The sequence below is a fragment of the Anticarsia gemmatalis genome, chromosome Z (assembly GCF_050436995.1).
Source record: "Anticarsia gemmatalis isolate Benzon Research Colony breed Stoneville strain chromosome Z, ilAntGemm2 primary, whole genome shotgun sequence".
NCBI classification, from domain to species: Eukaryota; Metazoa; Arthropoda; class Insecta; order Lepidoptera; family Erebidae; genus Anticarsia; species Anticarsia gemmatalis.
Window position 1 is genome coordinate 19,458,192 of NC_134776.1, and position 15,845 is coordinate 19,474,036.

The following is a 15,845-nucleotide window of genomic DNA, read 5'->3' on the forward strand; positions in this document are numbered from 1 at the left end:
ACTGCAATATTTCTAACTTTAAAAATATTTTTTTACGATGGTGTTCGAACATTTCGATCTGGCGGTCTACATTCGAGCCTAGACTGTTAAAATTTGTTTGGCACCTACGCTCTAAACTTTAAAAGTGTCACCAAACCACAGGCTCTTGCCGTTGCGCCCAATTCTATCCAAGCAGATCTAAAAATATAGTTAAAGTTCATTATGATAGAGCGAATTCGTTCAAGTTATCTATCAGTACCTATACTTAACTAAACATATGTTATTGTAGTCCGCCTCAGTCCGATCGCCTTTAAGTGTGTAAGCATTAAAGACACCGTGTTTATAACAATGAAGGTAGAACTCAAGACTCCCTCCGCCAGACCGCCCGCGGTGCGACCTGCGCCGTATAGTTTCCTCTTCAAAGTTCTAGTAGAAAATCCTAGTCAAATGCAGGCACTTTTTGATGTAATTCTAATTAACGCAGTCAGTTTTCTTAGCTCGGTTTAATGAGAACTCCTCCTCAAGCTATCATAAAGTCAGCGAGGAAAGTTAAAATTCAGGGAAATTACGTTTCTTCATACTTGTTATTAAATAACTGGAATAATATTTAAATTATTTAAGTGACGGCTGTGGTGCTGTATTTAAAGTGATAGTTACTACGCTTCTATCGCGTCCGGTCGTAGGTTTGATTTGAGTTGTACAATAATATTTGAAAATCCGGAAGATAAACGACTTTAACCGATTCATGGCCAATGACTCAACAGTTGAGTCATTAAAAAACCTTTAGGAAGGCCGATGGCTCAATTGGTGAGTCAAACCAAAATTGTATAAAAACGGATATTAAAAAAAAAAAAACACTTAAACTACCATTTTTCAGATCTCATTAAACATTTCCGTGAATATCAGACCTGGCCCTTCAATTTAGAGAATATTTTTATTAGTCAGGTGTCATAAACCTTTTGTATAACTGCCGCAAAACATCTTGAATATTTTTTAAATCGCTATACAAGCATTTGTTGCATATATTTAAATAAATATATATATATATATTTATAAAATTTATAAACACAATAATTGCTCGTTCGAGGAGCTATTCTTTTTATATATATACCTACACATATTCAATTCATATATATTATATTTCTTCAATGCTAGTATCTGTACTGTTGTTAGAAACTACATTGCAACTAATACGAGATTGAGTGAATGGACGCTTCTTTGGTACACTTTTTTGTAAAATAGATTGACTACAGCTTGGAAAACCTTGATTTTCTTTATCTTCAATTTGTTGATCATGGAAATCAGTAAACATTGCCTGGCTACATTCAGTAAAATCATCGTAGTCCTGATTATCTACAAATAATATTACAATAATAAATAATGATTGAATACTACTAAAATGTTTACTACCTCTGCAATATTTCATTAAAACCAACAAATACTACCTTGAAACGCCATATTAACTTTTATTATCCACAAATTCGAATAGGAGAACACAGTAACACGTTTCTGGTTGTCAGACTGGCTCGAATGATGGCGAAAAGCATTAAATCATTACAAGGAGCCAATGACTCATCAGTTGAGTCATCCTTCAGGGAGGCCGATGGCTCAAATGGTGAGCCACCGACCAATGAATGGGGCCTGGCTGAAATGTTCACGAAAATGAAGGTGGCAATGAATCGGTTAATCATACATTTGGTTGATTATGTTAAGGCGACACTTCGAAAGATAATAATAATATGTTTATAAAATACACAACTACAAAAAAATATGCCACCAAAGTAATTGTCCCCATATACCTGAATTTCGTATCCAAACTGCAAACAATTAATAGTGGTCACACAAACTGTCCCGACTAATATTGAAACACGGTTTAAATTGCCATCCATATACACTTTCCATTATCTTGTGTTTGACAACACCGGGAGTGAATCGGAACACAACTTTTCAATTCAAACAATATGATTAAAACATTCAGTGAACGTTACAACGAGGGCTTTTGTTCAAAGTCCTGCAATTATGTAGGTACCACCTCTTTGTCATGTATTTAGTTTTTTAGGGCTCCGTACCTAAAGGGTAATATTGGACCCTATTATAAAGCCTCCGCTGTCTGTCTGTCTATCTCCAGACTATCTCATAAACCGTGCTAGCAAGAAAGCTGAAATTTCCACAAATGATGTATTTTCGTTGCCGTTATAACAAAAAATACCAAAATTTTTAAAAAATTTACATTTAGGGGGTCTCCATACAATAAACATGATTTTATCGTATTTTTTGGTATAGAACCTTTCGTGCACTCGCACTTGACCGGTATTTTTTTTATTGAATAAGTTTACTAATAGCCAGTTGCTCTCACTGGTTGGCAGACGATCAGTGAGTTAAGCTACGTTAGCCGCAGACTGTCTGTGGGTGACCGCTTATTGGCATCTGACCGTCTACGATGTGGATAGAACTCGTCGATGTTGGTCGTGGTAGTTGTAGTACCACAGATAAAAATATACTTATAAAAATGTTGTAAACTAACGTATGTAAAAAAGATGAAAACTGCCAAGATTTACATAACCTTTTCTGAGGTACATTAACAGTAGTTTATCTAATAAAAAAACGCTATTGAATAGATTTCATTTATTTATTTTTCTTCTTAATTTATTTATTTTGTAGTATCAAAGGCTTACGCAAAAATATTGTTGCCAAAATTGTATTTTTATTGCTAAACTATATTTGAACAAGTTACACCACTTCGCCAATTACGCATCCGGAAAAAATATTCGAAAAGTCGACAAAACCATCAAAGAGTAAATAAATACGGGATGAAAACTATGAAAATATTTGTTCAAGTGAATTTATCTTTTAATAAAACTGTACAAAAATCCGACGCGACGCGAACATTTGTTTAAAACACTTGCGTACTATACATTTTGCCAAATTGTTTGCAGATCGAAGAGCACTTAGGATCACAAAATGCATTGCATCGAAGCGAAACATGCTGTATGTGAGTGGTTTAGGCATAGGCTGTTTACAACCTCACGCTCGAATAAAATGCACTAGTAATAACCAACGCACGAAATTCACTGTCGGATCTAAAATGGATAAATTTTCTGCTTTTAATAAGTCGTTAGAATAGCTTTATTTAATATTTTGCTAACCAAGATGATTAACCCCCGGTTTCTGAGTACATTTAGGGGTAGTTTATCTATATTCTATATCAATAGCGTTAAAACTCATATAAAAAACACTAAATGTACCTACTCCGAAACCGGGGGTAAGAAAAATATTTTTTTTAATTTTACCTGATTAAAAAAAGGCAAACAAAATCGATTTATTCCACCACCAATAATATATTTGCTCCATGTAAGAATCGAACCCATGTGCAAAGGTGGCGAGCACCCAAAACGTCATAACGCGCCGTCTACCGTCCACATGCAAAGAAAGAAAATCAGGTTTAAAAAATCCTTACGGCATTAAGTCGAATAGTCATAAGTTATAAAATTACATTTTATGTTCTCTCTCATTCGGTTTATTTTACTTTGTACAACATTTCCTTCACGTTTTGCGTTTTTCATGTAAAATCCATTTCTCGTGTAGTACATTATTTTAATTAATTAACCGAGTTATTTCTTTAAATTTTATTGTAAAATGTTATTATAAATGGAACATTCAGTTGCAGATTAGAAAAGCAAATAAAGTTTAACAAGTCACGGTGGTAAGGAAATGAAGGTGAATACCGCCATCGAAGTAAAAAAAAGAACATTCTTGCAATATTTTTTTATTTCGTATGTTTCGTTGTTCGATCCGATATAAAACATGTTTATACTTTTCTAAGCAGAAGACATTTAATTTTGTTCAATGAATGCCATCTTTATTAGCAGTAGAAATGACTTACTTCTAACGTACCCTCCGAAGCACGAAGAAACTGAGCACAAATATCACAAAACGGGAACCTAGAGGAGACCGCCAAAGGTTCCTCAAACTACTGATTTTCTACGAACCAAAGAGCCACATTTTGACAGTGAATTTAATAAGCATTTTTAATATTATATCAAACCCTCCGAAATACTTAGCATAGATCATAGGTCAATAGAAAAATCTCCGACATTTTTCCAACTAGGTATGCTTTCGTTCTCATATACCAATTTCTACTGGTATTCAGCAGTTCCTAGCAACGGAAAAATCCAATAAGAGCGTTACCTGACCCGGGAGTCGAAATCTTGTCGTAATATTGCTTAAAGTTCGTTGTACCTAATATTTATGTAGTTAAATATACACCACAATATTTTGTCTAAGACCCCAAAACATTTGAGAGAAATAATACTCCATCTCGAAATATAAGTAAGTGTTAACGTAGAATTTAACGTGAATTATGTCGGTACGGAGCTTATGCCTCCGAGTAGTGCATACTTGAGAGCAATAGCAACAGTTGAACAATAGTAAATATTCAGAAATGCTAGCATATTCCCGGTTCCACGATTTTCCGACTATCTGAAACTCAGACCTTTGTATCTTTATGAAACTTGAATTTATACAACCAAGGTATCGGAGAGCTGAACTAACAGTCTGTATTTTGAGCATTCGAAACTTTATTATTTAATTACCGAAATAGACGCTTTTCAATCAGCAAAGTCGCTGACGTGGAATTTTAGAAATATTCACCAATAAACTGTAATATTTGATTAAATACTACTGTGTTAAATATTGAAACTATTGGAAAATGAACCTTAACGGTCGTCAGTAAGGTCCATCGATGCATTTCCGCTATGGGAGTGCGTTGCATCCCTCACAGTGTGTCCCGAGCTTTAGGTGGCGGGCTCTGGTGCGCAATCGCGCGTCCCTACCTGCAATTACGAGGACAGTCTCCGTCGTAGGTGCAACGAGCGATCGTCTCCGCTCAACTTGCCAACTTGCGAACTTGTGAACTTGTGCTAAACTTTCCAACCCGGTACTTTGGTCGTGATGCCGCGTTACTACCAGAAGCCTCGCCGTTACCACCATAGACCACCGGTCCAGATCCTCGAGAACATCCTCGAGGATGCTACTTTCGAACTTGACTTTACCCTGGATGCTGTGTAGGTATTTTTTTCTCGCTAAATATTAAATACCATTTGATTGACAGGCAACGGAAATTTATTAGACATTCAACTGGTGTTTCTGAAATCCTTCATGAATAAATTGTGAAAAACTAGCTGCTTTAACTTATTTTAATCGCAGATGACGGGTCATGCTTGCAATAATGTATTCATAATATTAATAAATACGGTTATTTTGTGCGTGTATAATTGCGATGCATGCTGAGCATTCCTCCTACTAAATTGTCTGCATTGTAAAATATTTTCGGTTGTATTAATTTAACTGCAAGTTACCAATTTAATCAAAATTGTTGACGGTCTATGTGGTTCACCCTTTTATTTCAGAACAATAAAATTAAAACAGTTTTAAGCCATTGACCTGTATTCTATCACTAAAAAAATATTCGAGCAACAACTCATAGATTTTTATTCCTTTAATAGAGATTTCTTGCGAAGAAAGCATAAACAGTTATTGCGGATAAAAATAAATTCTCCATTTCATTCTAAGAATACGAATTTTGTTGGATAGTTGTCTTATGGTATGTTTTGTTCGCAGAATGCCAATCCAGGCGCCTCAATGGACGGATTACCTCAACTGTCCAGTGTGCTGCCGAGAGTTTGGCGCGCCGCCCCGCAGCCCTATCAGCCTGGGCTGCGGCCACACTCTTTGTAAGCACTGCCTCAAACATCTCCACCGGAAACAATGCCCCTTCGACCAGGTAACACATTACATACACTTCTCTTTCTTCGTTTTTTTGAAAATTTGCAGGATCCAGACTATCCAGATTTTTCCTTTTTTTATTTAAATTAGGGGTTCCAGAAGGAGAAACCTTGGAGAAGCTCTCTCTCTCCCATGCTATGAATCCCATATGGTAGTGGGGTTAGCCTTCCTGGTCTTTCTCCTCCACCTTGGAGAAACTATTGAATCTAAATGTTTTACAGGTTTATTGTTTCATAATTGCTCTGTTTGCTACCAGAAATCTTGAAACAATGATTTAGGTATCGTATTGCTAGGTCGGATCCATTTCTAATCTTCGATCCGACAACTCGACAACTGAAAATTTATTTCCATTTATTCACGGTTTTTAAAACGGTTCTAATTTCCGAGCGACTGCCAAAATTTTACGGTCTTCCAGAAAAATACACTTACGACGTCGTGGGAATCAAATTGTAAACCAATATCACATTCTCTCTTGCTAAACTGTCGCCGTATTACGAGGCAATTATTGAAATGATTAATTACTTATCACCTCAAAGAAAACATTTATAAACCTTTAACACAGCGCAGCAGTACATTTTAACTTCACGATTTTCATTCAATATTTACTTGAGGCGCATTTATATACATTAAAATACCGTGAGCGCAAGAGTTATTCAATTTATAGTATTTTTACAGTGAATCTGCTTCAATCATACCGAATAAATTAGATTGAAGCTATGGAAAGAAAGCAAGCGCGTCTAAACATCCCCTGATGGACTCAAATACGATTTAGAAGATTGCGTTTAAAGTTATAACTTTCAAGTTGGAAGTGAGAATATTTACACAGACAGTAACTGTAGTGCAGCTAACTTTTTTCCTTTTGTACTTTTAGCGTTAACTCAGTTTCTTGGCTATTTGTACCGCTTTTAACTGGGCTGCTGTTTTTAAATAGAAGCAACCTGAATAGGCAGATTCTTTTAAAGAATAATATACTGCTTTAATTATATAATTCGGTCACCCAACTGTGGATTAATCGCGCCATACCCATATGACTATCAGTGTGGTAAGCCGCAGCTACCACACTGATCGCTTATCGATCCGTGAGTGCATATGGGTGGCTCACTACCTTCCTACCTCATCATAACTGATCCTCGCAAACGAAGTTGCAGGTGAAAGTAGTATCAAATGAAATTGCAGCTCAGAACGAGGATTTTAATCCGCAGATATTTGAGTGACCACGGTATGGACGTGAAATTGGAATTTTCAATAGACATCTGCACGTAAAACGTATAAAAACATTTTTTGAACTCCTGTCTGTTTTCCTCGAAGAGGACAAGGGGCGAATTTCTACACCTAACATTTTTCTAGTTTTGCCGTTCTATGAACTAGGCGCTTCGCCTATTAAAACTACACGTGATCTGGCGAGAATTTTCGAATAGAAAAATCCCAACAATACGTTTCCGGAAACTGAAACCTGCACATCATGATCCTTTGTAATTTTCACAGACCGACGACGCGTTTATGTTATTATAAAAACTATTATAATTTTTATTAAGGCGTCAGCTCAAGGGCAGGTTAAAGAGAAATCGATGTCTAAGTAGGTGCGTGTCACGCTCGTTTTAAACATTTTTAAGCGTCGATATTATTCAGTAATATTACAAGGCTAGATATTAATTCGACTTAAGACTCGCCTTTTATTGTACTGGACTTAAAATTGTTGAGGTAAAATGTGGGAAAGTCTATAAATACTAGTTGATAGGGCGTGTGGTGTGGTGGTCAAAGTGGTCGCCTCGCCGCACCGACATTGCAACAGGCTGTCGATATACCGAACGAATACATAATCCGTTGTGGGATTTACAGATTGCAATTATTGAATTCTGATTATTATACTTTGTGCTCGTAATATATTTCATTATACATTTTGCTACGATTAAAAACCTCTCAGTGTTCGAGATAATATGTTTTAGGGAGGAAACGCTTGCTTGACCCGAGAAAATGTCAGCAAAATAATTAGTTAGCTGTTATAGATTTTTATAACATCATTATCTAAAGGTTTGAGCGTAGGTGATAATACACTTAGCGAAAATATCGCGGACGGTGAAAACTATAAACTCGTTATGCGCGCTCCAAACGAAAAAATCGAACAGATTTTAAATCAAATTTACTCTAACGCTCGAAAACGTTCGAAAAGTTATTTCTCTATTTCAGTTAGTGATATACCAGCGAACATCCATAGCGAGGCAGATTTTAATTTATCGGACATGTTACTAATCTGTTAACCGGAGATTTCAGAAAAAAAAGTACTGTAAAATGATATAGCCTTTTATATCAGCGTAGGCTTCTCGCCGGCTATCATATTTCCTTTAATTATAAAATGTACCTGATGGGTTAATGGAATACACCACAGCTTTTACCGGACTGCATGTTACAAAAGTGAACCCATTAAAGTCCAATAATGTAATTTTCCTGTGATCCTCACAGAAAGATTTTATTTCCGGAAAATGGAAAATGATTTGCAATTTTTTTTATTCATATTTCCCGTTATTTATTTGTGACATTGTTCCTAGTATTATATGTAGATACAGTAAAATATTTTGTTCATAAAGGCGTAAAAATTCATTAATAGTTGTAAAATTCTCATGAATGTGTATTTATTTTGTGAAAGTTTCATTGAGTGTTCTGTAGGAGTTTTTTGTCATCAGCACTCGACAAAGGACAGTAGTCGGAAATTATTTCCATGCTTAAGCATAACCATTTACGCAGTCACATATATAATAATAAAATATTGATGTTTATTACTGAATAAGAGCCTCCAAAATTACCAAATCGATTACAAAGTACAGTTTACAAATGTTTATTTTAAACAATTCAACGTAGGATACTTTTTTTTATAGATAGGATTATCGAGAGTAATTTAAATAGATGTACATAAGTTTTTTTCACTTTATCTGTTTGTTATATATCCCGTCTTCTCTGAAGTCGATCTCGGAATACAGACGGTACGGGAGATATTTTGCTCCGCTGGCGTCGCAACGTAAACTATTGGAGCGAAATATTTTATTTGTTTCTACTTATTTATTACATTAACTAGATCAAAACCCGACTTTGCTCGGATGAATTTTGCTACGGCAATCACGGCAATTGCCGTAGCAATGCCAACACTTGTCAAAAACAACATTTTCGCCAAACTGAAAAACCTAAGATGGTGACTACGGTTTGTTTGTCAGTGCCATTAGAATTTAACAAAACTCCCTATAATCCGAATTTTGTCGACACAAAATCAATATTTTTGTTATATTTCGTTATTCTTATAAGGTATCGATCGAGTCTACCGAACCTCTTGACTAAATTATTAATATAGAAGATATAAATTATATTTCTTGGAGAGTGACTTCGCTTCAATAACTACCTCTTAGGGCACGGATCCTAGGTTGTTGAAATATCTTATCGTAGGTCCTTTTTCTTGCTTCCTGCAAAGATTTTCTTTGTGTACTAGAATACGCCGACAGATTTCTTTAGCATCTCCTTTTCTTAGTGTTCGTTTTTTTTCTATTATATTTTAACTTTGTAAAGAAATTACGAGACTATAAAGCAAAGAATGTGTCGGAAATTATTCATGTCTACAATAATAATTGAAGAAATATCTATTTCTAGTTATGCCTTGCAAGCTCAAGAGTTCTATAACATGACATACTTTTTACTTCGCGATATCTTTCCACGCGGAAGGAATCACTGGCAGAAGTTATTCTGGCTAGAAGTTATTCATAACGGACGGTAGAAATGAATAAATAATATTGTTTATTAAATTCTGATACGAATATTATCTTGCGAGTGGCCGTCCCCGCCTGTCAGACGTCTGAAATAATAAAATAAATAAATGGGAATATTTACGAAAGGCAAATTCCTATATTTGCATCTGGATATGGGCGTCAGTGTGTATCTGTCCTTTAGGCCACTTACGTCCAATTCGTACTAATAATACAAGTGCGAAAATAGCTCTGTCTGTCACGCTTTCCCGGCTAAACCGCTGGACCGATATAGATGAAATTCCGTAACGCTTCTTTTTAAATGTTTAAATAGGAAGTCGTTTTTAGGGTTCCGTATCCAAAGGGTGAAAACGAAACCTTTTTACTGAGCCTCCGTCTGTCACCAGACTGCATATCATAAGCCGTAATAGCTAGAAAACTGAAGATTTCACAAATTATGTATTTCCATTGCCGCTATAAAACAAATACTTAAAATTAAAAAACAAAATTAAGTGGGGTCTCCATACAATAAACGTGTTTATATTGTATACCAGCTGACCCGCGCAACTTCGCTTGCGTCACATAAGAAAGAATGGGTCTGAATTTTTCACGTTTTTCTAACACTTTTACTGTTACTCTGCTACTATTGGTCGTAGATATTAATAATGCTTTTTTTTTCACGAAAAATATTCTCAAAATTATTTATATCTCTAATATAACGAAGTCGCGCTAAGGCATATCCGCCATTAAAACAGTTGCCATGACAACGGAATTTTGTTAATTCAGTGTCATTATAATATTGAATATTCGCGACTTCGTTCGCCTGAATTTTCCCGGGAAATGCGTCATTTTCCCGGTATAAAAAGTAGCCTATGTCCTTTCTCGGGTATCAAAATATCTCCATACCAAATTTCATGCAAATTGGTTCAGTAGTTTAGGCGTGATTGAGTAGCAGACAGACAGACAGAGTTACTTTCGCATTTATAATATTAGTATGGATTTTTGGTAAGGAACCCTTCGTGCGCGACTCCAACTCGCGCTTGGCCGGTTTTTAGTAAAATTCAATACAAAATATTTTATATTTTCTGCGGCTTACTTATTTTTACATAAACTAAGCCGTCTGTGGTAGCGGCTTCTATATCACTTTAACCTAGTTGTCCCACATAGAACACATATTTGTATGACAAATAGTGTCTATTTGCAACTGTCTCCGCCGTACAAGAGTATTATTATATATTCTTAGAAGTTTAAAACAAAAAAATAATAATAAATAATTTATTACGTCGTTTTTCTTAAGCTCTTTCACTAAGAGCATTTCACTACAAAAGTCATAAAAGTTTTGTAAAATAAAGACAATGACAACATTTTCTTTCTTTACCATTCTCAACATTTTCTTTAATTCACCAAACGGAAGAAAAGTACAAGCAAAAGAAATCACGAGTCTTCAAGTTAAAAATAGTTTTTATACGTCATATCTTATGATACGGACATTCAATTAGGAACATGTTCCAGCTAGATATTTTTCAAAGCCGCATCAAAGGACTGCATGTAGCAGCGAAGTAACTCTGGAAGTAATATCAAATTAATCTAGAACTCGAATAGCAGTATTGGTAGTTCGGGAATGCCCAACAAATTATCTTGCTGCCAGCCATTGTCTCTTTACTATAGAATACTACTAGAATTCCACTTGCTTCCCTTTCTGCACATTCATCTAATTGTGCAGGAAATATTTATGTATTGGACTTAAGGGCTACTTTTCCGTGGTTGTTTAAACAGTTGACGGTTTGATAGTTTTCATGTATTGGTAGATGTTTAGACATACTGGAAAATCGAAACGACTTTTTCGCGATTGAAGTTATTATGATAAAATAAGATGTTTTAAAAAATACAAACCGCCTCCTTTTTTTGAAGTCGGTTAATGATTGAGATGGGCTGTTATATTATACAGACTATCTTAATTTATTTTGTAGCAATATTGCACATCATCTTCAGTCATGCATCTTCAATAATATAACAAATATGATAGTAGTGACATTTAACGCCCAATTCTTACAAGTCACGCTGACTTCTATATAGAAGAAGTGCAAATCTAAGATTGTTTTATGCTTAGTCACCTGCTTGCTATAATTAAGATGATATTGTATTATTCTCTCAATCATTGTTTTAATTAGATCTCGAACTTTGGAACTTTTTACTTGAAACAAAGGAGAACAAATATTTAAAAAAAATTGTTCACCTAAGTTCAGAGTTGAAGACGCTTCGCAGACATACCCGAAGCAGTAAACTAGCATCTTATAACTTTATGTAAGATCCTGCAACAGGTTGTTGAAAACTCTTCAGTATTTTCAATCCAGTGGAGCGAAAAGATTTCACGAAATTCGTTTGGAATTGTATCTCGGTTTAATAGTGTAGTGGCTACAGGCTAGACGGCCCGCTCGGAGTACTCAACGAATAAAATAACATACTCCGACAACGACTCTTATTATCTACTTACTTTTGGAAAGAGAACCTTTTCACTTATTATATTTATATATGTTTTTGATATTTGACATGATACGGCAATTTTTTTGTGTTGTTGTTTATTCCATTACACAATTTAGAAATCGAAGATTCTAGAAATATATATTGATGAAGCGATTGGTTATCCGTTACCATCGTGATATTATCATTTTCTAACATTTAATATAATCTAAATTTATAAAAGGATAGGGTTTTGTAGCTCAATAGTATATTTTGCTCTTTTCGTACAAAAGCGTATATCTTCTAACTCACATTTGACCGGTATAATGGACTTAAGGTATTACGCCTTTCATTTTCATAGAAAATCCGTACCTCAGAACGGCTTACAAAGGAAAGCCAGATATAATAAGAAATTAAATGTACTCGGCAATTTTTAAAACCTAGTTTCAGCCAGCGTATTTAGTAATATTATACGGTGAAACCTTACGACTGATATCCTCATTTACTCAAATATTTAGTACGTAAATACGTTAGCAGAAAGTTTTAAAAGCCGAATACTGTTTGAAGGACACTCACGGTTTTTAGGGAGTTCAAGTTATGTTGCCTGTTTTGTATGTGCTTGCTGCAATCAGGACAAACTTCGCTTTTTACGTTCAAAAGGCTTTTGACATTAACTCACTGAATTTCTTTTATAAAAGATCGGTGTGAACCAGTTCGTATCACATAAAAATATGTCTCAAAGAACGGTTGCAAAAATCTCGATGCACAGTACGTATGCAGCCTTTGGTAAGCCGTCTCAGTGGAGTCACCGACGAGGTTTTATTGTGGGAAAATCTTGCATAACTCGGCATCCCCAGCAGATACGATGCGCTGTGTCTTTTGAGCCCAATGCCCCGGTGTCTTACTTTGATGTCCGCCGATGTACAAAACTATCTATAGTCCGAATCTATGCACGTTCCACTCTTTGACGTAGCTGCAAAGAGGAAGCCTTTGTCTTATAAATATTATTACACAAATACTTGGTGTCGTGCGTCAAAGATATTATTCCTTTGAATTGCATATAGCTGCATGGTGACACGTTTCATGAGCATCACATACGTCTCGCGGATTACACGAGGCGGGTTTAAAGCCTTCCTGTTACTCGATCTATTCGAAGATTCTTTAAGAATTCTCCCGTTACAGCAAATGCTTGTAGACTATATTGTATTAAAGAATGCTTTACTCAACAAAGGATCTAATATTTTGTCAAGAAATTCTTGCCCTGATTAAACAGTCTTTAGTTATAAGAAAAGTTTCTGCAAAATGAGCAGTTCATTTTATGTTAAAAGATAGTTATAATAATTGAGCTCTTATTATAAAATACTTGCTGTTAGTTTAAGGTACCAGTATTATTACCGACCTCAAGTGGCAGTGGGCAGGGCACATAGCTCGCAGAACCGACGGCCGTTGGGGCAGAAAGGTTCTTGAGTGGCGACCACGAACCGGGAAACGTAGTGTTGGCAGGCCCCCCACAAGATGGACCGACGACCTGGTAAGGGTTGCCGGAGTCCGATGGATGAGGGCGGCCCAGGACCGGTCCTATTGGCGCTCGATGGGGGAGGCCTTTGTCCAGCAGTGGACGATTCCCGGCTGAGATGATGATGATGATGATGATTATTACCGGAACGGCATTGAGTCTATTCAGGGAATATTAATTTTACGTATCTCGTCAAGGCATTTTGTCCTTTGACAGATTATTAATTTATTCTATGAATCGTGGAAGTAAGCAATTATAATGCAATTTTCAATGAAAATCGTCGTCGGGCACAATGATGTTATATAAAACTAGCTGACCCGGCAAACTTCGTACCACCTATCGGTTGATTTTCTAAATTATTTTTACTTTTCTGCATTTTTTTCTCTTCGTAAGAATAATCGTCGTACTTCAAGGAAATAAGAAAATAATTATATTATTGATATCGGTTCAGACGTTCTTGAGTTCAGGGCTAAGCAAACATATTTTGGCGATTCATTTTTATAAGATAACATTTTATTCCACATCCTTAAAAATACTTTGACTTAAAGTCCACCTGATTTCAAACATCAATTTGAGCTTCTTACTTCATCTTTGTCCTGTTAACTTACAACTTTTGTTCAATTGATGACGTTGTCCAACAGACAGCCATCCAGGTGGAGCAGGAGGAGCTGGTGGTGAACACGGCGCTCCTCCAGCTTGCCGGGTACAGCCCCCCCGCGCAGCCGTACCACCCGCCCTCCATCGCCGCGCTGCCGGAGCCCGACCGCCAGGCCTACGACCTCATCGTGCAGTGCATGGAACATCTCGCTGTCTACCTCAAGTACTGCGGCAATGGTGAGTCACTAACCGTCGTCAATGACTAGTCTTTCCGTGATGTGTTTCTTTGTTATATAGCAGCGGTTCCCAACCGGTGGTCCGCAGACCACCGGTGGTCCACGGAAGTCAAAATATGGTCCGTGAATGATATCAAAATTCTAAATTTTTGGGATGATTTTTACACCTTATTTTTAATATAATAGTGGTAACAAGAATAACATAAAAATGGTCCCGGACTAAGAAAAGGTTGGGAACTCCTGTACTATAGGAAAGTCAACGTATGAATAATATTATTAAAATTTATTCTAATGAAAGTGTGCTTATAGGGATTTTAATTAATAAGGAGTGATTTTTTTCTCGATAAACCAAACTTTAGAAAATTACTTCAAAAATCGTAATTTGTAAAAGATTTGCTCTGTTTCTTATATCGAAATGTTTACCTACATAACGCATATTACTCAATCTATTTTTGTAATCAAGCTGGATTATGAGCAACAAAGTCATACAAAACTTGGCTATTGAACTTTCAATGAATGTGTATTAATAACTCTTTTAGCTTATGAAAATATAGATTTCATTTCTAATCCTTAGCGAGCGTTTATTCCCTACCTAACTTTCTATTTATAGAATTTCTTGTTTGCGTTTCTTTCAGAAGCTTTGCAGTAGTTTCTTGAGAAATTATTTCACTTCTTAGTTTATTATCCTTACCTATATTAAGTTTCTTCATTGACTTGTAGCGAGGGGTAATTTATAGGAATTCCATCTTATTGTTTTGTGTAATACTTAATTACCGATATGAAATGAATCCTGCTCTTAGTTTTCTCGTGACATTAGGTCGGGGAAAAAGTCTTTTCGCATTATAGTATGTGTGAACTCGTAATAAAATATCTTTGGCTTCAAGAATCACAAATGAGTTCACGGTTCATTAGGTTTCTTTCAGTGAGTTCGCGAGGTACCCAAATATCGAGCCTTTTTGTGTAGAGAAAAGATTTTATTACAAGTTTATACATACTTTAATGCGAAAAGACTTTTTCCCCGACTTAATATTTTGGTTTTCTTTTTAAAATATTGGTTTTATTGCGAGCTGCATGTAGCAGTGTAGTAGCCCTTTCAACTAAGTTAAGGCGGAGTAGGTCATCGTTGGATTAGTATCCGCGATCTCTCGATCATAAGGTTACTTCGAGTTAGGGCTGCTGATGCTGGCTTGTCTAAAAATACTACAATATAAAAAAAGTGTGTAGAAAATACTTTAATTCCAATAGTTTTGTGGCTTCAAGATCTCTGTTTGGAGTTTTTTCCTGGACTTCTCAGGGATGGAGTTGTATTCATGAGACCTCTGGTAGACCTTTGTCATTATTTTCTATTGCATACCTGTAACGATTTCTTATACTTTTTACTCTCAAAATATGAGCGTTTGACATTTAAAATGACTTGGAAGAAATAGTTCTTGCTGTATAGACTAGGGGCGAAGATCACTTTCATACAAAAGTTCTCTACAGCTAATCGGCCACTAGTCATACGAAATCACCTAATACTTTCGCTAGATAGTTGTAAGACGTTGTTTA

General features: G+C 35.8%; 1 protein-coding gene across 5 annotated transcripts in view; it reads left to right on the forward strand.

The window, feature by feature from the left end:
* Nucleotides 1-15,845, forward strand: part of roq (RING finger and CCCH-type zinc finger domain-containing protein roquin) — a 58,671-nt gene that overhangs the window by 14,907 nt on the left and 27,919 nt on the right. For all 5 annotated transcript variants that reach the window (XM_076135104.1, XM_076135101.1, XM_076135105.1 and 2 more), the window contains exons 2-3: nt 5,599-5,761; nt 14,106-14,298. In XM_076135104.1, coding sequence (XP_075991219.1) covers nt 5,600-5,761; nt 14,106-14,298 — 355 coding nt within the window. In that variant the 5' untranslated portion in view covers nt 5,599. The remainder of the gene's footprint in view (nt 1-5,598; nt 5,762-14,105; nt 14,299-15,845) is intronic.